The 24,951-nt window shown below is 35.4% G+C and overlaps 1 protein-coding gene across 30 annotated transcripts in view; it reads right to left on the reverse strand.

Moving 5' to 3' along the window:
* 5PtaseI (inositol polyphosphate-5-phosphatase A) overlaps nucleotides 1-24,951 on the reverse strand; it is a 600,945-nt gene that overhangs the window by 226,322 nt on the left and 349,672 nt on the right. For 29 of the 30 annotated variants that reach the window (XM_070113016.1, XM_070112999.1, XM_070112992.1 and 26 more), the window contains one exon: nucleotides 3,414-3,450. In XM_070113016.1, the coding sequence (XP_069969117.1) occupies nucleotides 3,414-3,450 (37 nt within the window). Of the gene's footprint in view, nucleotides 1-3,413; nucleotides 3,451-15,767; nucleotides 15,960-24,951 lie in introns of those variants that run through there. The other variant, XM_070113015.1, reaches the window with a different exon arrangement.

A 24,951-nucleotide genomic window follows, 5' to 3' on the forward strand; every position in this document is an offset into this window, starting at 1 on the left:
TTTGGGTAAATTTAAACATGTAAGCGACTACGCTTAGTGCTCTGGGGAATTACGAAAATCGGTGTAATATATCATCCTAATCTGTAGTGATATGAAAATTTTAAATTTTCCTTCTTCCAGGAGCTATTATATTGCGAGCCAAAATTTTTGCGCTTCTGTTAACCGTGTAGGACCATTCCACCAGAGTACAGTACTGATTAGGTGAAGTGGTTTGCAACCTCTTGTCCGCTGGGCTATCAGCACTTGCAACCTGTTGCCATTTTGCTTTTTTAAGATCCATAAGTCTTCCCTGTATGGGTTTGGACAATTAAAACTAGTTTTGCCAACAGAAGAGCACCATTCAGCGGTGGCAGGCTTAGTGTCGTCAGGGGAGTGCGTACGTAAACTGTTGCATTATAGGACTTTTCAGAGGCATCATAGAAGCTATGTAATTTTACATTATGGTTAGGGGCGAAATTTACCCATCGAGGGATTCGAATTTTCGATAGGGTATGTAGATTGTTAGCAAATTGAATCCACTTTGTTAAACGTATGGGTTATACTTGCTCATCCTATTCAGTGCCATCTTGCCACAGTTTTTGAATAAGGAGTTTAGTTTGAATCATTATTGGCGAAAGCCACCCTGCGGGGTCGAAAAGTTTTGCCACCGCAGAAAGTATTTAACGTTTGGTTATAGCGGATATTGCAGATATTGACTCAATTGTATATGAGAATTAATCTGTTATCGCATTCCATTGAATCCCAAGGGCTTTTGTAGTACTAGCCTTTCCAATTTAAGGAAGTTTGCACCAATAAGTCACCCATTTTTATGTTTATTTATTAAGTCGGGATGATTTTATGTAATTTTCTTTAGGGGGAACCCGGTTGAATTTAGTGCTTTAATTATTGAGCTCGCCTTTCTTTATCAAGCTTTTTTCCAAGGGCCAATTGCTGGACTACTAATATTCTAGAATGGCCTAGAGCTAGTTTCTGGAAATGTATTAAGTAATATGTACCTAATAATATATTGATTTGTGATGGGGTATGGCAGTTGGGATCTGCTAATTTCATATCCTATATAATGACCAAAGCGAATGTTTGTGTACGGCATAGTGCCATTTTGGATGTAAATATAAATGATAATTTTACACTGTCGCCATAGACGATTGTTTTATGTTGCAGACTACATCTGGTTGCGATGTCATTTTTGATCGTATCTCAGCAAGAAGTATCAAAAGAAATTTTTTCCAGTTCCACTTTATGCGTCCGAAACTGTCAGCATTATGCTATCGTATCCATTTAGCTTACAAGAGTATTTTCAATTCTAAATTCACATACTAGCAAATATATTTGATGCTCTTCATTGAACTGCGGAACTCAACATTAATATAAGTGTTTAATGTTTTACTCATCAGAGGTGAATATGGTTCCACCCAACGATTGCCAATGTCAATGACTGCGATATCGATATTTTTAGCACTAAGGAATAATGTTCAATTCACTATAAGAATAAAATTAATTTGACAGTTGCACTAAGTATACGTATAGCAGTCACTGCTACGATCAATACAAAAATAGGACCAAATAAACGACATAGACGAAAACTGTATAGAGAGTAAGAAAAAGGAAGCCGGCTTCGTTTTCATCCCTACTACGTAATGTTTGATGGTTCAGAAATAACAACGGGAGACACCTGGCGGGGATAAGTGATTGATTGATAGAACTATACATGAAAATTATAGTATACTACAATTATATTCGATTGCCATCTTGTGGATCTGTAGATAGAACGGAATAATATAAAAATTGCTTGAAAAAGCGTTGATCGTATTTTATAAAATTTGATGAATTTTCCAATGCTGAATCACATTAAAAAAAATTTTGTACAAAAAAGAAAAAATAATTATATTTGGGATAGACCACCCCTAACACTTAGGGATATAAAAAATTCGATGTTGGCCGATCCTCAGACCTACTCGATAAGCACGCCAAGCATAAGCATTACATCAAAATTGGCATTTTACAACAAACACCGTGACCCGAGAATTTCATATATTAGATATAACTCAATATATATGTCGATTAGTTTTAGGGTATACAAACAAGGTGAACAAAACTTTTATACTCTGTAGACATTTGCTCAAAAGAAGTCACCAACAGTTAACCAATGGTTGCTTTTCTCCAGCTTACCACAGTAAATAAATACGCAGGAGAAATTTTGTCACTCCAACTGATGAAATAGTTACAGATAAACAATAAGAAATATGTCGAGCTACTGCAAGACGGTAACTGGAAGAAAAGAACCTAATCGCAAGTATTGATAATGATAAATTTTGATGTTGAAGTCCTTTATTTGCCTTAAAACATCAAGAAGACAATCGTACTGAGCCTGTACCTGAACCTTTGGTAAAAACTTAAGAACTTATCAAATAATAAATTCAGTAATCAGTTACAATAAACGCGAAACATATTTTTTTATGACTGTAGTAACGCTACACATTCTCAATGCACCCAACATTCCTGCTAACAACGTACATCGTCTACCAATAGGGATGACGTGGTGGCTATGTTTGTTTACGGGATTGTGTAAAATTTTATCAGTGTTCGTTTCCGTCACGTTTCACTTTGGTGCAACGCATTGAAGTTGTCCAAGATTATTACGCAAATTCACGTTCTCCGGTGGATACTGTTTCTTTTTTTCATAGAACAAGCACCTTCACAGATGAGGTGCATTTCTGGCTTCGTCAGCAAACAAAATTGTCGCTATTGGTTGGTTTATCAAGTCGTCGAGTGGATCAGAAAACGCAATTGCATCCCTAAAAATGTGGTTTGGCGGCATCTTCGCGCCTTTCAAAATGCGCCAGGAAATGCTGTTACCATCAATAGCGAACGTTATAACACGATGTCGACCGACTCTTTTCTCTACGAATTTGAATAAATCGACGCGGATCGGATCGGTGTGCCGCCTCATGTTTCACGTTCAAACATGGACACATTGCGTGCAATGTTTAGCGACTCGTTAATTTCAATAAATGGCCCAGTCGAATGGCGTTAAGTAATTAGTAAAGTTTGTACTATTTTAGGAACTTAGATATTATAATTAATAACGATGTTTTTATGCTCAATTTTGAATTTCCACGACGATTATTTCGATTTTCAAAACTAAATCCGCAAATATAAAAAAACATTTTTTACTTAGGACTCAATATCTTAAAACAAATGTGATCTAATACCCAGCCGAGTATTGAACAGTATAATTAAAGTTGTGAAAAAATGCTTTAGCAAAAAAAAAAACAGTGCTGCAAAACCTTATATTACTTTTATAGATAAACCAATAAATAATTATTATTTTTAAACGAAATATTACTTCACAGTGGCCACATGCGACTTTATTCGTTTGTTTAAGCAAGTTACTTCATATGTAACATACATACCTTGATTTGATTTTATTTGAATGTTCAAGTAAACGGGCTGAAAAAAAAAATTGAAATTATTTATAATGCATTATTTAAAATACACAAGATTGGTTTATTGAAATTGCCAATTAATATTTATTTCCTAGACATATTTCTTTATAACATTACATCATTTGCATACAAAATTTAGTACTATTAAATATATTTTTTTCCTATACTGAAATTATGCTTAGACTTAATACGGTAGCTCAAATTATGTTCCTTCAACAGGTTTGAAATATTGAGGAGCGAAAAATAGAAGGCCAGGAATACTGGTACTTCCTTACTACCTTGCAAAATCGCAATGAAAAAGTTGCGAGAATTGCAAATGTGTGACTTGTACTTAAAAACATATGAATTTACTTATTTATTTATTGAAAACAAATGGATTTTGAAGTAATCAATTTAATAGCTATTTTCTCGAAACTTTGTTAAAACTTTACTGGTTGGAAGTACTTGTAAGTATATTAAAATGAGAATCGTTTTTTATACTCTCGCAACTTGTTGTTACACTTGAGTAAAAATTGAGATATCTTCATGAAACTTGGTACACATGTTTCTTGGTACCGTAAGACGGTTGGTATTGCAGATGGGCGTAATCGGACCACTGCCACGCCCACAAAACGCCATTAATCAAAAACAAATAAATTGCCATAACTAAGCTTCGCAATAAGATACAAGACTGTTATTTGGTGCAAAGGATCACATTAGCGAGGGGCATCTGCAGTTACAAATTTTTTAAAAAAGTGGGCGTGGTCATATCTTGGGATCTGCTTAACCGATTTCAACCAAATTCGGTGCATAACGTTGTTTTCATTCTTCTATGTTATAGTGCGAAAATAAATCGGACTACAACCACGCCTATTTCCCATATAACACCATTTTCAATTCCATCTGATTCTTTCACTTTCCACTATGCATATCAAACAACAATGATTATATCGGGGTAAAACTTTGCGTGAATAATACGTTTAAAGTATGCCACCATGTGACCAAAAATTGTCTAAATCGAACCAAAACTGTTCAAGCCCCTAAGTACTAAATATGTGGACCCCAGTGCCTATAGTTGACCTTCTACCAAAAATATCAGTCAATCCACAAAGAAATCTCAAACGAGTATACCATTTGACTTTGCGAGAGTATACAATGTTCGGTTACATCCGAATTCAGCCCTACCTTACTTGTTTATATTTGATACTCTTGCAACATGTTGTACATAGTAGTGTAGTTTTTTCTTCTAACACGTATTTGAGACTTTAATATAATTAAGGGAGGTATAAGATATAGTAATATTAAATCTATTATTTTTGATTCAAATAGCATGGTTAAAATGAAGCGATTCAGGTCAAATATGCACTATTCAATAACTTGTTTTTTGTATGTTGAAGGTAATTTCAACATCGTGTTCAAATAATACTGAATTAAAAAAATCACTTAACTGTCTGTGAAGTATTTAAGTACGAGATATTTGTATTATCATTATAATGACATAAGCGTAACCCGAGGACCCTTATACAATGTGAGGTAGAGATTAACAAAGCTATATATTCTTCTCTTTTCACTAGTCCATATATAACAAAGGATGATCCAAGTAGAGGTACTTTTTAGTAGCCTTTTTTTGACAGATCGCGGGTGAGTGGTGTCATGCTGTCATGTTCTTTTTATTTAATATTGTTTGGCATTTCGTCATGGAAAGATCACGTCTGGACAACGTTTACAAATCGTTCAACTTTATTACTAAAATAACAAAATTGCCACATTTGGGACGCAGAGCAACCTGAAGAGATTCAAGAGCTGCCGTTTCATCCAGAAAAAAACACGGTGGGCTATCGCGCCATGATAGCCGACTATGTTATGCCTGAAATTGAAGCTGGGTATGTCAGCGACATTTGGTTTCAACAAGACGGCGCCATTTTCCACATATCGCATCAATCAATGTATTTATTGAGAGAACACTTCGGTGAGCAGATAATTTTGTTGTTTTTTTGGTGTGTTAGTGTTTCTCCAATGACTGTTTTGAATTATCGAACAATATTCGTGCGGCTTGCTAAGAGATGACCTAATTTGATTATTATTCCATTGTTCCAATATGCCGAACATCCGTTGGAAAGCTACATTCCTAGTGATCTTTCTCATTATATATATGTAATTCATTTTAATCGTAAACAAAATTTTTCTCACTCAAACATTTTGAATTTTGTGTCTGAAAAGTGTTTGAGAGTTCTTCTTCATTACTTTAATTTGTAGAAAACCTCAGCCGAAAGTCATCGTATTATGGTGACAATTAATGGTAAACATGCTCTAGCTGAGCGAATGTCCCAAAAGTGGTTTGCACAATTGAAAAGTTGGCTTGGAAGACGAAGAACGTCCTGGAAGGGCAAAAAAGTTTCAAGATAAGGAACTGGGAGCATTATTCGGTGAAGATTGTTGAAAAACACACAGCCGTATACATTCAAAAGGAAGGAAATCGGGTGCCATAATGCTAAAAAAGTCGTTTTTGCATTGGATTGTGACTGATGATGAGAAATGGATTCACTACAACAACGCTAAATGAAAATCATCTTTGAAACCTGGCCTGTTAGCCAAATTAGCGCCAAGCCGAATATTCATAACGCCAAAGTAATGCTCTGTATTTGGTGGAATCAGGAGGGCTTCTAAAGCCGTTTAAATACTATTTGGAAAACAGCAGCTGGGGAGTTTTGCCTCACTCACCTTATAATTTAGACCTTGTCCCTTTTGACTCCCATTTGTTCCGATTGATGCAAAACACCCTCACTAGAATACGTTTCACATTAGAACAAGGTATCATTATATTTTTATTTAATCAATTTAGATATATAGTATACAAATATAATATCTAAAAAAAGAGATCACTGGCTGCCAGGGCCTCCGGCTCAGCTTTTCGAAATGGTATTGTTATTATCATTATGTTATATTATGGTATTTGTCACGTGCGCCATTTTTTTCTTGGTTTATATACATATATTTTTTAATTAGATATTCTTGCTTAAGTCTAGTTCCTTGAAAAATTGTGAGTCTGTGAGTAAATCTCTTGAAGCAACTTGCCCGAAGATTCTTTCTCGTGTGGGTTTTAATTTTTTGCAGGACTGTGGATAATAATCCTTTGCCGAAGGGACATGGTTATTTGGGAGTCCCTGCCAAGAGGTGTTCGTGTGTCAATTTACTGTGTCCTATTCGTAGGCGATCCATTATTGTAGACTGCTGCCTTGGGGTTGTTTTTGGGTATGTTGCCTTTGTGCCCTTTGGATTTAATGTGACGTATCGATGGGGGTCTTGCTGCCACTCTATTTCCTTTTTTACAGCTGAACTGCGAGCAATGTAATTTGACAAATCTTTTGGTTTAGTTGTGTGCAAATTTAGGTACGCTGGTTTGCCTGCGGAACGTGCGGCGGAGTCGGCGAATTCATTTCCGCTGATACCTATATGACTTGGTGTCTATATCAGTTTTGTTTTTTTTGCTGTATCTGAGAAGAAAATTTCTGATGTTGTTTAATAAGGGGTTGTTGTTGTAAATGTTTTTCACCGCTTCGATGACAGACATACTATCAGTGCAGATTGCAAATTTCCCTTGCGTCCGGCGATCATGGATCCGTCTTCATGTACTACGGCAAATGTTGTTGTAAACTCGGATTTGGAGCCATCCGTGAACATCATATTCCAGTTTTGATTTTTATATGAAACCGATAAGTCGTGGAATAATTTATATTATTTTTATTATGAATGTCAGGGTTGACATCTTTTTTATTATGTTTGTGGTGATGTCGTAACTCGATGACTCAAGCATTCACGGGGATTTTTGGGTGGTTTTTGCTTTTGTGCCGTGCTTACTGATTTGTAGAATTTTGCAATAACTGACACATCTGCGAATAGTTGATTTTTTTTATAATTGCGAGATATAGGTGATATGACGCAGTTTGTCTTTTATGGATGGTAGTCCGGCTAATACATTGTTTTCTAAATGTAAATCTTTTATCGAAAATAATTCCTAATATTTTGAGATCATTTAAAATTTCGATAGGTTTGTTTTTGGACATAAGATTTGTAGGGTGACAATTGTTTTTTTTTTGCAAATATGTAATTTTTTACATTTTTCTATAGAGAGGGACGCGCCAAAGTGTAGTCCACACATTTCTAGTTTTGTTAATATGTTTAAAAATATGTTATTTACAATTTTTATATCTTTGATTTTAGTGAAAATTATAGCATCGTCTGCATAAAGCGAAAGGCTTATATTTTTCTATTTTAGTATTATATTTGATACTTGTTCAAATGATATGATAAATAATATTATACTACTGAAAGGGGTGATCCTTGTGGAATACCATTGCATAGGTTGAAATGGTATGACAAGGTATTATTTATCCTTTCCCGAAAAATGCGATTTGTCATGAAGGCCTTTATGATGTTAAAGGTTTTCTGACCAACGACCCACCTTTCACGCTGTGACAATATCGTATGAATTCCTACACGATCAAACGCCTTTTCGAAGTCTGTCGATAATACAGTGACATGATTTTTTGTCGAAAGAGCGTTTGACGCGTAATGTTGGATGTGAAGCAGAGAGTCTATCGTGCTTTGCTGGCTTTTGAATGCCACCTGATTATGACTTATTAGTTTGTTATTGGTTAAAAACCACATTAGTCTTTTAGCCAAGATTTTTTCGAAAATTTTACTCATGCATGGCAACGGAGAGATTAGACGGTATCCACAAATTTCATTTGTAGGTTTATTGGGTTTGGGTATAGGTAAAACGATTGCAGAGCGCCACGTGTGAGGGTAGCGGCCAGAATCGAATATATTGTTTAAGGTGTGTAGGAGTTGTATTTTGGCGTCGGGAGGAAGATGTTTGAGCAAGGGGTAGCATTTTCTGTCATATCCTGGGGTGTTCCTCTTTGAATGCTGAAGAGCTAGCTCCAATTCTATAAAAGTGATTTCAGAATCTAGATCGATTGCTGTTTTTCATGTTGGCTGAAAAATTTATGATTTGGCTATAGAAACGCTTTTCGCAGCCTTGTACTCTGACGAAAAATGTGAGTCATTTGAGTAATTTGACCCCGTTTCTGCAAAGGAAATTGCTATATCTATTGAAGAAGTAAGTAGGCTTTGATTGTAGTTGATTGACCTAATTGGTGTATAGGGGACTCCTGTTAACGATTTTATGTCAGCCCATATTTTCTTTGGTGTTGATGCCGATGAAAATTTTTCAAGTAGCATATAACATTTTCGATTGTTTGGCATTCTTTGTAGTTATGCCAGTTGTTTGTTTTTTTTTTGCGTAATATATTTAATTCGAAATTCCACCAATGAGTGGAGGTTTTGTGGAAGGACGGACTTGTTTGGGGAATGGATTCATTAGTGGATTTATTTATGGCTTTTGTGATTTTGGCAATTTCTTGATTTATGTTAAGGCTCTGGAGATTTTTGAAGTGTTTTTGGTTATTGATTGGTATAGGCTCGAGTTTGCTCGGTCAGTAATGAATTTTGGGATAGGTTTTTTTTTTCAAAGTGAAAATTTGTTGAGACGTTAGTTTGTATCGGGAAGTGGTCACTGCCATACCAATTGCTATTAATGCTCCAGTGGCATCTTGGCAAGAGGTATGCCGAGACTATGGGGAGGTCGACATGCGTGAATGTTTTGTGGGTGGAGAAATGAGTGGCGGATCCGTTGTTTAGGACTGCTAGGTTCTCCGTGGGTACTACGTTTTCAATTTTGTTTCCTCTACTATTTGTTTTATTCGATCCCCATAGTAGGCTCCACGCATTGAAGCCACCTGTTATGATTTTATTTACTTGGTAAATAATCGATGTTAAGTAATTTTCTGTGAAAGGTTAGCAAGGTGGAATGTATTGGCTTATTACGGTAAAGTTTAGATTTAAATTAATTTTTATTGCGAGTGTTTGGACATATGAGTTGATTATTATACATTGGTGAGTGATATGGTTTTTCAGAAGAATGGCAATGTCTTGTTTTGCAGATGAAATGTTATCTAAATTAAAGAAGTAGCCAATGTATGGTTTTGGATTTATTGTACTGCTTGTGTTTAGAGGTAAATGTGTTTCTTGGATGCAGATAATGTCACGGTTTTTGTTTTTTTATTAGTATTATTAGTTCATCGTAGCTTTTTATATAACCGTTTATGTTCCACTGAATTATTTTCAATGTCATTTTTTAAGAGATAATTAAGATATGTTGCTTTTTTATTTGTTTTTTGTTTTTTTTTATGTGTTAAAATCTATTTTTAAATTAGGTGAGTCTGATGCGTCTGATTAGGTGCGTATGTGTTATCTGTAAAATGCATTTTTTCGCTTGTTGTTTCTGTTTGGTTTTCTAGTGATTATTCCTGTAAAATCTTATGAGTTTTTGTGTGTTTCGATTGCGTTAAGACTTTTGTTTTTGTGAATTTCTGTATTGAAAATTGATTTTGAAGTAGTTGGTTGAGCATTAATTAATTCGTTGCTTTGTTGTTGGCTATAGTTGTAGATGTTATGTTTTGTGAGAGTGACGTTTGCTGATTCAGCTGTTGAAATTTTTGTGTTTCTGTTTACTGCCGTTGCCGTTGCTTTGCTTCGCTCATGGAGCATTTGTTTTAAGCTGTCCAAGTGTGATCCTTCTTAGGATCGACCTCCTAACCTAACCTAACCTAACTTTGATCTTGTTGGAGTAGAAATAGAGTTTTACCTAAAGGTGAGGAGTACCATGTCCATTGGCATTATTTATTTATTCCATCTGGTACAAGTCTATAGAGATGTTTAACATCTGTGCATAGAACCAGGGCATTACAAATACAATATATTTAACAGCTTGTTTCCTAATATTAATAATATTATAGTATAGATAATAGTATATTACACTAAATATTGCGTAACAAAGTTATACATATAAAAATTATAAATTATACCAAGTAAAAGCAAAATTGAGACACTTAATATATAGCTAAAATTTACTATGCAAGTATTGATAAGTTATTTATCCAGGATTTTAGATTTTTGTTAAGAGATTTTTTATTGCATGTTAGAATCTTCAAATTAGTAGCAAGCATGTTATAGTACTTAATTGCTATATAATATGCATTTTTAATGCTAATTGACTTTTTAATTTTTGGTAATGTTAGATTATTAGCTCTAGTTTGTACTTGTTTAGTAAGATATTTTGATTTACACTTTTCATAGTATTGTATTAGAGCCTTAACAATAAAAGTTTTCTTGATGTCAAGTGGCAAATTAGTTGGATAATTGTTTTCAAAGAACTTTAATAAACGGTTTTGCATATTTGTTAGAGGCTGCAGAGCATTTTTGTAGGTTCCACTCCAGGAAATTATTCCGTAATTGATTACACTTTCGAAAAGTCCATAGTATATAGTTTTTAAGATTTCTATGTCAACCCATTTACTCAGTTTGAAAAAGAGGAAAGCAAAGTATCTGACTTTTTTGGCAGGCCATTTCATATGTGTATCAAATTTCAGACCCAGATATTTGCTGTAATCTACTCTTGTGAGTTCTCTGTTGTATATATTCAGTATACAATTGACAGGTATACTATCACAATAACTGCCAAAAGTGATGTATGTTGACTTGTCTATTTAAGAGATAATTGATTACTTCGTAGCCATTTATTTAGTATCTAGAACCATCTATTCAGGCGTGTTTTAACTTCATTCCAATTTTTACCAGAGCAAAGCACTGTGATACATAGGCTACGAGAGCCATTTCCGGTAGAGTGTTGAAGATGCCATTTATATACATGATAAACAGCAGAGGACCCAATATTGTGCCTTGTGGCACACCAACTTTTACATTAGTTGTTGTACTAATACAATTATTGATTTTTACACATTGTTCCCTTTCGTAAAGGTAGTTTTTTAGGAATTGGTGAGGTATTCCTCTAATTCCAAGCCTCCAGATCTTATCTAATAGTATTTCGTGATTAACAGTATCAAACGCTTTTGCTAGGTCTAGAAAGACTAGTACAGATGGTAAATTTTTAACAATATTTTTATAAATAAAATCTGATGTAAGAGTTAAAACATCACTGGTACCTCTATTTTTCATAAATCCAAATTGGTTCGGAGAAATTAAGCTATTTTTACTACAGAAATCATAAAATCGGATATATATTATTTTCTCGAATATTTTCCCAAGCTTTGAGATTAGAGAAATAGGCCGATAATTATTTGCTAAGTGTTTGTCCCTGGATTTATGTATAGGTATAATATCAGCTTTTTTAAGTACAGAGGGCCAAATAGCTTTATTTATACATATATTGAAAATATGCTCTAAAGGTATACTAATATCTTTGGCTATAATTTTTAAAATCTTACTATTAATGCCGTCTACACCACCCGATTCATCTTTCATTTCTTTTATGATTTTTTCAATTTTAGTATAACTAGTTGGAGTAAGAAACATACTATTAGGGTTATGCCTAATATTTTTGTTGATGTCAATCGATATTTTATCAATTTTATTAGCTTATTCAACTCCAATATTACTAAAGAAAGTTATAAATTCATCAGCAATACTAGATAATTCAGTACTGGCGTTACTTTAGTTTTTGTACCTATTTTCGTGTTAACGTGTTGCCACATTTTTTTACTATCTTTGGATATTTTTTTAACATATTTACTTTCGTAGTTATTTTTGACAAGTGTTATAGCTCTCTTTAGTATTTTACAGTACGCGTTATATTCAGATTTTAATTTTACATTATTTCTATCCAGGTTCCATAGTCTGTATACAGTTTCTTTTGTTTTACATGAATTTATAATACCTTTAGTTATCCATTTACTCCTCGGTTTGTTATTGTTTTTAGTTTTATTAACTTTGGATCTTGAAACATCAATAATATTCTTTATATTTTCAATCAGAAGCTTAACTTCTGGATCTTTTATATCAAGAATATGAGACCAATCATATAAACTACTATTTACATTTATAAGATTGTGGTTAATGAAATAGGTTTTTTTAAGCATAGACTTTATAGAAAACAAATCAGGAGCAACAAAAATAGGATAATGATCTAATGATGATTACACCATTGAAATATGGTAAATGGCCACGATCTAATAGATTATTTAAATACTCATTTGTAGCAATATCAGAATAAAATAAATTGATGTTAAAATCCCCAAATAGAAAATGATTGTTCCCATGCTTGTTTATGTCTAAAAATTTAGTTATTGCATCTATAAAGTTTTCTTTAGGAATGTCATGACATCTATATAAACCCGATATTTTAACATTTTTATTACCTTTCAATTTTTTTATCGTTGAGATAATTTTCACGTTATTAATTACATCTATCTCAACATCATGTTTAAAAGATTTTTTTAATATATAATACAACGCCATCAGCTTTATTATTATTGCAACTATTATAGAAAATGTTATAATCATTAATTTCAAAAAAAGTATAACAAGTAAGGAGCCAAGTCTCCGTACAGATAATAGTATCTAGTTTAATTACAAGATGTTCAATAAATAACTCTAATTTGTTGAAATTTGTATTTAGACTTCTAACATTTAGGTGAACCATCAAGAAATTGTTACTAGATAACGTATTATTTAAATTATATAAATCAGTAAAAATTTCTTCAATCTGCATTTCTTCTTTATCAATCATCGGTTGTTTGTAAAGACCAATTTCCAATTTTATCTAGTGACTTTGGTATCGATGGTTTCACCGGATAATCACTGTTGTTTATTATTTTATTTAGAATATTAGAGATATATTCACAACATGTATCCATAGCACAATGATTAGCTGGGCAGTTTTTCCGATATTTTTCATTATAATACACGCAATTGAGACAGTTTATGTTAGTACTTTTACAGGTGTAAGTTAAATGATCACCAGCACACCTAAGACATTTAACCTCATTCTTACAATTTTTGTGTTTGTGGTTTGATCTTCCGCATTTATAGCATAAATTAAAATTCAAATAATCATATACTTGGTAGCATTGATAACCAATGTATAATTTAAATCCGCAATTTTTTAGATGTAGGTATGCCTCAGAGGTTAGCTTCAGTATCAATGACTGAATTCCAGCTTTGTTCCTGTAGCCCGCGATGATGTTGAATGCTCCATCAATATCTAGGAAATTCCTATTATATATATGTATATATTGCATAATTCTTCTTTGTTTAACTCATTTTACACATTAGTAACTTTTATTTTAGGAAAATTAAGATGCTCCAAGTCAACACAATAATCACCACCCAGTTTTTCACTTAAGACTGATTTAACTCTTTGTATATCATTTGTGTTTTTACATTTAACAGAAACAAGCCCGTCATTATTTTTACGAACGTTGTTGATTGGTATTTTTAGATCACTTGTTAATTTCATTTTTACTTTTTTCAGAGTTTCACCAGTATTATTATTTTTAGCTTTAACTAGTATTTTAGGTACTCTTTCATTAATATTAGTATGTCCTTTAGCAATGTCAGCATATGAAATTCTTACATCACTTAATAAATTCCCTTTTTCCACCAGGTTGTTCAGTAATTTATTTCGTTCCAGTAGCTCTGAATTTAACTGTCTTAGTAGTTCATTTTCCATTTTTAGAGCTGATACTTCATCAAGATCAAGGTCAGATACAACTGCAAAATTTATTGATGTGTTGAGTGGTAAGTTGTGGCATTGATCATTACGCAATTCCTCTTTTTGGTAGAGTTTTATTTGCGTGATTACTTTTCTGGTGTTTTCATCCAGTATGTTTACATCAAGCTGTTTTTTTGAGGTTAGATCTTCATGTTCATGTTTCGGACAAATTACAAGCATTTCAACAACATAATTTCCCTTTGAATATTTATTGAAATCAACTTCATGATACACATTTTCACAGATTATGCAAATCACAATTTTAGGCACTTTTAAATTTGAATAACATGAAAAAACTTTGCACGCATTATCAGTGCGACTTTTCTGACCCGCCATAGGGTTGCCATGAGCAGGTCGGTTTTATAAATGAGCGACATCGGATTACTGCCACACCCACAATATGTCTTTAATCGAAAATATATTATTCCATAACTAGGCCGCAAATTAAGATTCAAAACTGTAAATTGGTGTAGCTAATCGCAGAAGACACGGGTAACTGTGGTTTGAAATGTTTTAAAAAATGGGCGTTGTGAGTTCTCCTTGTGTGGAGATGGTACATGAGGCGTCATAGGAGTCGGTACAAATACTGTACAATGGGAGTGGCACCGTCCACCTCTAGGCGAAACCGTTCTACTTCGTAACAGCTGAACAAATATTTATGAAATCGGGTTCGCTATATAATTCCGACTGCCTTATGCTAAATGCGAAAATTACCGAAATCGGACGACGACCACGCCTAATCCTAGCATACCATATATGTGAGTCATCATCGTGTGTGGAAATATGTTTTGGAGTATGTTAAAACAATAACAAAATGTTGATGCTATCAGTCAGATCTTCCCCTGTACCTAATATAATGACTTTCCATTCATTTCGACCTTCCATCTGACTTGAAACCGTTTCAAAATGTGTCCCATGTTTATGAAATTAAATGAATTTCTCTATAGTCCGGTCAATTTAGACATTTGAAGTTACATAAATTCACAGCATAGAGTCATCGGCTGTCATTCGCGACGAATACAGGTTTGATAATTAGCTCGGTATAACCTAATTTAGTTTTCTGTGCTTTAGCGCGTAACACGTTCTTCCACCTCATTTCATTGCTTTGTTTCTCTTAACGCGCGCATCGCTCTTAGCGAATCTAATTCGTATCGATTATTTGTGAAAAAATGGCCCCAGTGCCTCCTAATCTAGACGAAAATAGGTTTGCAATATTAGATAATTCCCAAAAAATTAAAAAAAGAAAAACATATGAAAAATTCGAATTCCCTGAATTGCCAGTGGTAAAAGAGCAAACCCCAAAATTCATAGTAGTGTCCGCACTGTACGCAATAAGCCAAGAGATTATAAAAATACAACCGATAAGAGACGGAAACTTTCTGCTGCTAGTGAAGTCAAAAGCAATAGTCGATCGTTTTGTGCGTACAAAAGAATTACCGGGAATATGCTCTATCTCATGCAAATTGCACACTAATCTAAATACAGTCAAGGAAACAATCTTTGCCCCCTGCTCAAACAATATCTCAGATGAAGAAATAATTAAAAAGTTAAACGCCCAAAACGTAATAGATGTCTACAATTTAAAAAAAAACGTAAATGGTACCCTTTTACTTAGCGGAGTAGTGCTGCTATCATTTGACCTTCACAAACTACCAAGTAAAATCGACGTTTCATGGTATTCTCTTAAGATAAGAGAATACATTCCGAATCCAATGAGATGCAAATCATGTCAGATTTTTAGCCATACAGCCAAACACTGCAAAAATAATCCAAGCTGCGTAAACTGCAATCTCCCTCCCCACGCCCCAACAACTTGCCTTCGTACGCAATGTGCGAATTGCGCTGATTAGCACGCAGCCTCTTCCAGAGACTGCCCAAAGTTCATTCAGCAAAAAGAGATACTAAAAATAAAAACACAAAACAAATACTCCATGAGCGAAGCAAAGCAACACTACAAAAAAACATCTCCAATACAACCACAACACACACCTACGCTGCATTGGTATCAGCAACTCACGATAATCGTTCGATCAAGGCAGTAAACAGAAACACAAAACATTCAACAGCTGAATCAACAAACGTCACGCTCACAAAACATAATATCTACAACTATCAATCCTCAACCAATTACTTCAAAATCAATTCTCAATACAGAAATTCACAAAAACAAAAGTCTTAACTCAATCGAAACACACAAACACTCATAAGATTTTACAGGAATAATCACTAGAAACCAAACAGAAACAACAAACGAAAAAATACATTTTACAGATAACACATACGCAACGAATAACTTTAAAAATAAATTTAAAAAGCAACATATCTTAATTTTCTCTTAAATAATGACATTGAAAATAATTCAGTGGAACATAAACGGTTATATAAACACCTACGACGAACTAATAATACTAATAAAAAACGAAAACCGTGACATTATCTGCATCCAAGAAACACATTTACCTCTAAACACAAGCAGTACAATAAATCCAAAACCATACATTGGCTACTTCTTTAATTTAGATAACATTTCATCTGCAAAACAAGACATTGCCATTCTTCTGAAACCCATATCCCTCACCAATGTGTAATAATCAACTCATATGTCCAAACACTCGCAATAAAAATTAATTTAAATCTAAAATTTACCGTAATAAGCCAATACATTCCTCCTTGCCAACCTTTCTCAGAAAATTACTTAACATCGATTATTTACCAAGTAAATTCCCATATATAACAGGTGACTTCAATGCGTGGAGCCCACTATGGGGATCGAATAAAACAAATAGTAGAGGAAACAAAATTGAAAACGTAGTTCCCACGGAGAACCTAGCAGTCCTAAACAACGGATCCGCTACTCATTTCTCCACCCACAAAACATTCACGCATGTCGACCTCCCCATAGTCTCGGCATACCTCTTGCCAAGATGCCACTGGAGCATTAAAAGCAATTGGTATGGCAGTGACCACTCCCGATACAAACTATCGTCTCAACAAATTTTCACTTTGAAAAAAAAAACCTATCCCAAAATTCATTACTGACCGAGCAAACTCGAGCCTATACCAATCAATAACCAAAAACACTTCAAAAATCTCCAGAGCCTTAACATAAATCAAGAAATTGCCAAAATCACAAAAGCCATAAATAAATCCACTAATGAATCCATTCCCCAAACAAGTCCATAACTACAAAAAATGCCAAACAATCGAAAACGTTATATGCTACTTGAAAAATTTACAGCTTGCATATCATCGGCATCAACACCAAAGAAAATATGGGCTGACATAAAATCGTTAACAGGAGTCCCCTATACACCAATTAGGTCAATCAACTACAATCAAAGCCTACTTACTTCTTCAATAGATATAGCAATTTCCTTTGCAGAAACGGGGTCAAATTACTCAAATGACTCACATTTTTCGTCAGAGTACAAGGCTGCGAAAAGCGTTTCTACAGCCAAATCATACATTTTTCAGCCAACATGAAAAACAGCAATCGATCTAGATTCTGAAATCACTTTTATAGAATTGGAGCTAGCTCTTCAGCATTCAAAGAGGAACACCCCAGGATACGACAGAAAATGCTACCCCTTGCTCAAACATCTTCCTCCCGACGCCAAAATACAACTCATACACAGCTTAAACAATATATTCGATTCTGGCCGCTACCCTCACACGTGGCGCTCTGCAATCGTTTTACCTATGGTTTTTACCCAATAAAAAACAAGAGAAAACGTTATCTTCGGCTGCGCCGAAGCTATAATACCCTTCACAGGTGCATTTCCTTTAGTAACTAGTATATGTATGACTACATTTGAAAACGTGACTTGCCAACGGTTTGCATCCAACGGAAAGCATTTTGACAGTTCTTTCTAGCCAGGTTCTTTGCTATAAACAATCTTCTATTCGAATTAAAGTTAGTTATTGAGGTAAATAGATCTTTCAGACATTTACATAAATTTTAATTTTTTAAGCTGATTGATTATTCACATTAAATTAATGGAAAACAAAACAAATTATAATATTTATAGAAATTAGAAAATATATAACATATAGTAATATTTATTATTCTATAATACTTTTTTATATGATATATAAATTACAATAATTACATCTATGACTTACACTTTATATTATAATACAAACTTAAATTTAATAATATTAAATCTAACATATATCTATATATATAATATATCTATTTTCTAAAGCTTGAAAATATTCCGTCATGGTCACTATATGGTGTTTCATATGTGATACATGAGGTCATTGCAGAATCCATGTTTGTCCATACCCAATCTATTGCTGTTTCCTGTTTTGTTGTGGCGACCTTAGCCAATGAAGATTGAAATCCTAACTGTTGCAATCGAGCCTCCAAATCATCAGTTGCTGTTAGGCGTCATATGTTAAAGTCACTAAGGACTACTGACGGTCCATTATACTGTTCAGTTATCTGACGGATATTAGTTTCTAAATTCCGGAAGTCTATAGCGGGGGTTCCTGTACACAAGTGATATGGAAACTGTTGAATTGTTTACGTTTAACAGTTGGTAAACGTTTGTTGAGGTGGTGTCGTTTCTTGAAAATGATCCTTCTGATAGACCTGGTCACCTATCTTGCTTGTAGTATATTATAAGGCCGTTGGCAGGGCGTCGTCGGGATGATCTTGTTTCTCCATCAAGGCGTGCAATAACACTGTAGTCTTCTATTGGGAATTCTTCTTAAGGTAAGGCCCATGTCTCGGCAAAGCACAGAATATCAGCAGAACAAATCAGCTTGTCTGATCTGATATCTTCAATATGCTTGTTTAGGCTCCTTTCATTTTGATAATAAATATCTAGACGTTGTTCCGATTTTTCAGTCAAAAATCTGTAGCATGTCGTCAATGCTCCTTCTGTCTTCAACCTATTAAGTTGAGTTTTAATTGGATCCTGCGGTCCAAATGGGTTCGGGGAGAAAATGTCCCGCTTATATACAACCCATTGGCACTTGTGGCTCTGCTACATCCTACATATAAAGCTGATCTGCTTACTCTACCCTCTAGATGAACAGCAACTTGTGTGTATGTTTCACCTTGACTTTTATGTATCGTGATGGCTTCAGCTGGAATGACCGGAAACTGTCTGCGTTCTATGGTTATTTGCTCATTTCTCTTGTATTGGAATGATCGGACCACGCTCATGATTGGTGTCCAATCTGCATTGCGACTGTGAGGCTGCTTGGAACGTGCAAAGCTTCCAACTCTTGATTCTGCGAATTTTATCCATAGTCGCACCACTGAACTTTCAGATCTATGTGATTCGGAATCAACCTGCATTAGTTCCCCCGTAGCACCATTGACGAGACCATCACTTATGCTTATGTTGACTGTCACCATATATTTGATCGAAGTCTTGAGCTGCAATGTATAAAGCATTCCTTGTGTTTCCAATGGCTTAAAAGACTTCACAGCTTCTAAAATGTTTTCCCTGCTGCGTTCTGTTAGGGAACTTGACTTAATTGTATCCTTCGCAGTCGAAATGAACTCCTCGGTCATCGTGTTCGCCAGTTTAGTTAAATTAAAATCATTTTCTTCAGCATTTGAATAAAATAGATGAATGGCTTCGTTCGGTATCTCATTAGAGGTCTTTTCCCTGCTTTTGATTAATTGGATGTCAGCGTGTGTCATATTTCCCTCTGACATGTTATTTAAAGCGATAGCAAATGCTTGATCTTCACGCTGGCGCATTATTTCAGTGAGCTCAAAGTACCGAAATTGATCCCAAAGCGGTGTTCCTGTAATTGTGCTGTAATGATCATTCCTATTCGGCGAAAATATCCATCGATCTCTTACTGGCGGCAGCTGCTTTAAGTCACCAAACACGATAATTGGTATGCCTCCAAAGTAAGCGTGCTCCTGAAAATTTGCTTTAGCCTGCAATCTAAATATGCAAACATCTTTGCTCCAACCATTGAAATTTCGTCAATTATAATAAGCCTAATATCTATGAGATTGGCATGAATTGTGTTTAATGTGTCACTATTTAGTGGCCGAAGATCGCCGGAAGACTGGTTGACGGGGAGTGAAAAAACAGAATGAAGGGTTAGGCCTCCAATTCCAAATGCTGCTTTGCCAGTGGGTGCGCAGAGTAACACCTTGGCTGTTTCGGGGTTGGTTCCTGGTACTCTATTAGCTCGCAATGTCAACGATTGATATATAGTTGTTATAAGCCGACTCTTGCCCACTCCAGCACCGCCTCTGACATATTCCAAGAAGATTTCCCTTTTACTGACATTGTGCATTACATGAGCAAAATATTCCCTCTGTTTGCTGTTAAGTGACTGCGCCATTGCCAGTAAATGGTCTTCTAATATTAGAGGTGGGAGTTTAATTAATCGAACCGCCTCTTCCTCTTCCTCTCTATTGTTGTGCTCTTGAAAAACATTAATGTCTCCTGTTTGCTCTGGAACGGCTAGAGCTCTAAATTCGGGATCTAAAAGTTGTGAGGCAGCTCGATCATCAGCTGTTTCTTCCGCTGTGACATGAAGGTTTTCCAAAATCCGTTCTAGTTCGTTCGATGAAAATTTGTCATATTTGAGCTTATTCAGCTCAATTTGCTCCTTGTGTGAATTGCAAATACTCTCGACGTCATTATTTAATAAGTCTGTTTCCTCATTTCTTCATGGGTGAAACATCATGGCGGTTTCTCTGAAGAAATCGGCTCTTGAACTTTCAACGCTAAAACGTTTCCAACGCAGAATAAGGGCTTGCTTCCTTTTCCTTAGAGATCCTGATCCATCCTTTAATGCCATTGGAAGTGCAGCTGTCGTGTCATCCTCGTTCTCTACTTCGTTGTATTCTTCGTTATTATCAGAAACATTTCTGCTTGTTTTGCAAAATCTGAACCATGCTGCAAAATCTGCTAAGCATAGTTCTTCCAATTGATCGGGCCTTTGAGAGTAGTGCTCCAGCACACTCGGCACATATATGTCCGTAGAGTCCTCCATAGAGAGCATTCAATTCAAGTCGGGGCTTTATCATCCTTACTTGGTTGTTTGGATGTGATGTATTTATAAATATTTCCCCATTACTGGCTTCTGATAGATGCAGTCCCAAAATATTATAAACTGCTTCTTGAGCCGATATTTCCGATCCATTTACAAATTTGTTTCCGATGTGCTGCAGTTTTCTTTTAATGGAGAAATTCCCTGCATTTATTTCCTCCATGGCTTGTCTCAATAATGTTGATACTCCTCTATTGGATTTATTTATATAATTAATGATATAGCTGCTGCAAGCGTATGCGTCCAAAATGAATTGAATGTCCATATTTGCTCTATGCAATTTAAGGATATTTTTATTATAGGCATTTAGAAGCCTGTCTGAAAATTTTCTCTTTAGGAAAATGTGTGGCTTTTTTACAGATGAGCGAAGAGCAAGCTTGTATCCTTCATAGTCAGTGTTGATTCGCTCATCCGCCAAAAAATTTTCGAAGCAGTTCAACCGTATTATTTCTTCCTCTGGGAGATCCGTTAGAGTTAATAGTTCCTGTATTTTTTGGAATTGAGCTTTGTGTTGCTCAATACCTTTCTCATTCTCCAGAGGGAAAAGTATTTCTATCCGTGGCATCGGCGGATATGGCATGTTGAATCGGCACACTTGTTTTCCATGTAGGTCTCTTAGGCAAGCTCGACCATGTCTGTGTTTTTGATACTGAATGAATTCCAGTAAGTCCAAATCATCCCCATCGGTTGTGATGTGTCGATCGATGAATGTTTCAACATCATTTGTGTTGGTGATTCCATCACTTTCCAATTGTGGTGCGTTACTTAGCCAGTACATGCCATGACAATGTGGCGACCCCCCCAACTCATAGAACTTATAAATATACAGGAGCACGTCCACGCGCACACAACGCCGATCATAGCGTCGAATTTCAGAACGTGCAATTTTACTATAAGTTGTCGTCTTTTTTCCGCAGTAAATCGTTGGATACGACAATTCCTGAGCATCGTCGTCGGTTGTAACGTCTCTTGGGCATCTACCTTGTCCTGGTGCCATTGCAACCCGTTCAATGGATCGATTTTCAACGGGTTCATTGTCCATTAAAGTCTCCTGACCACCTGGATTTAAATCCTCGTCCATTTCAAGCGGTACATTTTCCTGACGGGCATTAAGAAGGTCTCTTACTTCTGCCTCATCTGCAGGATCCGCAATAAATGGCACAGTTTCCTCGTTTCCAGCATTTGCCAGCCAATCACTTGACATTTGGATATTATGCTTGACGTAGAGCTCTGTACCCAGCAGATAGTTTAGTGCCTCCAATATTTTTGCTGGTCGCACTGTCTCCGTCATAAAATTTTGTTCATATTCCAATCGACGTTTCAAGTGCACTTGAATAATATGGCATGGTGACTGTCTCTACAACTGAAATGGGGATATTCACCACTGCTCCACGAATAGCACATTGTCGTTCATATCCTAAGGAGATGATGCGAATAAATTTTTCTAGTTTTTTCTCTTGATGAGGGAACCAAGTGCCACCGCAACAGACGCATATTTCAGTGGGTCCTTTCTTTATCAACAATGCGTACATATCATAGATATTGGCAGCTCGACGTTGACGTTGACGTTCTTGTTCTTCTAGCTGTGCATCAGGAGAAAGTTCACGACGTCTTCTTATATTCCTCCTGGTTTGCCTCACGCTTTCTAACTGACGATGTGCGGGATTCGATCTATGCAATTGTACTCTTTCCAACGTTGATTCCTGCTCGTTTGCTAGTTGTTGCCTGGTTTGCTGGCGGGTCACTCTTCTTTGAGAAGAATTTAAAATTTGCTCACGACGTCTTCTTATTGGATCTTCTCGACGACTTCTCCTCAATGCTGCATCTCGTTGCCTCTCTTCTTCTCTTATTATTGCATTCTGGCGTCGTACAGAACGTTCCATTGTGTCGCGCTCCTGCTCCGCTGCTCTATATTCCGGATCCAAGCGCCTGACCGAATGTCCTATTGTGTCGCGCTCCTGCTCCGCTGCTCTATATTCCGGATCCAAGCGCCTGTTTGAATGACCTATTGTGTTGCGCTCCTGCTCCGCTGCTCTATATTCCGGATCCAAGCGCCTGTTTGAATGACCTATTGTGTCGCGCTCCTGCTCCGCTGCTCTATATTCCGGATCCAAGCGCCTGACCGAATGTCCTATTGTGTCGCGCTCCTGCTCCGCTGCTCTATATTCCGGATCCAAGCGCATGTTTGAATGACCTATTGTGTCGCGCTCCTGCTCCGCTGCTCTATATTCCGGATCCAAGCGCCTGTTTGAATGACCTATTGTGTTGCGCTCCTGCTCCGCTGCTCTATATTCTGGATTCAAACGTCTATTTGAATGACCTACTGTATTACGCTGCTGCTCTTCAGCTCTGTGAAGTAGGTTCTGTCGTCTAGTGGAACGTGCAGAACTATCACGAGCTCTCCTCATTGCGGTACTCCAAATTTGAGCTGCGTAATTCTGCAATATAGTCAGCGTTCCTTTGTCTATTATTTTCCAAATTTTGACTATATTGTCGTCGGCTTCGATTCAGAGCATTGCGACGTCTTTGTTCCTGCGATTGCCTAGATACTCTTGGCATTTTCAAAAATTATTAAAAAATATTATACAAATAAAAAATATACTAAAATATTAATAAATTAAGTAATAATAATATAATTAAAAGAATGCGTATTATATAAAAAAAGGATTTTTTCGTTGATTTTGAAAGTTATTTGCGTTGTTGAAAGTTTAAGCTGCTCGCGTAAACTGAAGTGATCCGATGCGTTGGGTCCTATTTATTGAATGTTTTAGAGCCCGACTTCACATCTGTAAACTCTTTTGCCCTTCTTGGTATCAGAAAGTGCATTGTAGAGGTTCTTTTTTACCTAGGTTATACTTTCTACCTAACTTGCAAACTATGTTTACTTCCTACCTATTATTCTACCTAGATTTGGTTTGTACCTATCCATCAGTTAATTAGGGTTTTAAAACTGAATAATTATCTTTAGATAGTTCTCTATTATTATTAATAAATAATAATATATCTTGAATAATTAGGGATTTGTTTATTTTATGGTTAATTAAATAATATTTTTGCTCCTTACTCTTATGTATCTATTCTTAACACATTTTTCAACTTATTGTCCCAATTAGCTACATGTCACACCTTACTTTTGGCACAAGCAAAACAGTTTTTGGCAGATATAAGATAATTTTTATTGAAAGCTCAAATTGGACAGTATAAATAATTAATTAATCTGATTTGTTTATAATATATTATTTGTAAAGTGGTTAAATCTGACAGCTGTATGCTATAGTGGTCCGATCTTAACAATTCGTTCGAAGATTGAAGTCACATCTTAAGCAATAATCCATACTAAAAACTTCCATACAAAAATTTATTTTGATCGGTCAGTTTCTATGATAGCTGTTTAATATAGTGGTCTGATATGAACAATTCGTTCGAAAATTGTAGCGATATCTTGGACAATCATCATCCATGCCATATTTCGTGAAGATAACTTGTCATAAACAATTTTTTGCATATAAGAACTTTATTTAGATTGTCAGTTTGTATGGCAGCTATATGCCATTGAAAGATATCAATGCCGGATTTCGTGAAGATATTTTATCTAATGAACAATTTTTCCATGCAAGAACTTAATTCCGATCGTTCCGTTTATATGGTAGCTATATGCTATAGTAATCCGATGTGAATAATTTCTTTGGAGATTGCATTACTTTTTCTAGCAAAAATTTATGCCAAATATTGTGAACATATCTCGTCGAATGAAAAACTTTTCCATGCAAGTACTTGATTCCGATCGTTCAGTTTGTATGGCAGATATATGCTATAGTGATCCGATCTGAACAATTTCTTCGGAGATTGCATTAC

Source organism: Bactrocera oleae, chromosome 2 (assembly GCF_042242935.1).
Source record: "Bactrocera oleae isolate idBacOlea1 chromosome 2, idBacOlea1, whole genome shotgun sequence".
Taxonomy (NCBI): domain Eukaryota; kingdom Metazoa; phylum Arthropoda; class Insecta; order Diptera; family Tephritidae; genus Bactrocera; species Bactrocera oleae.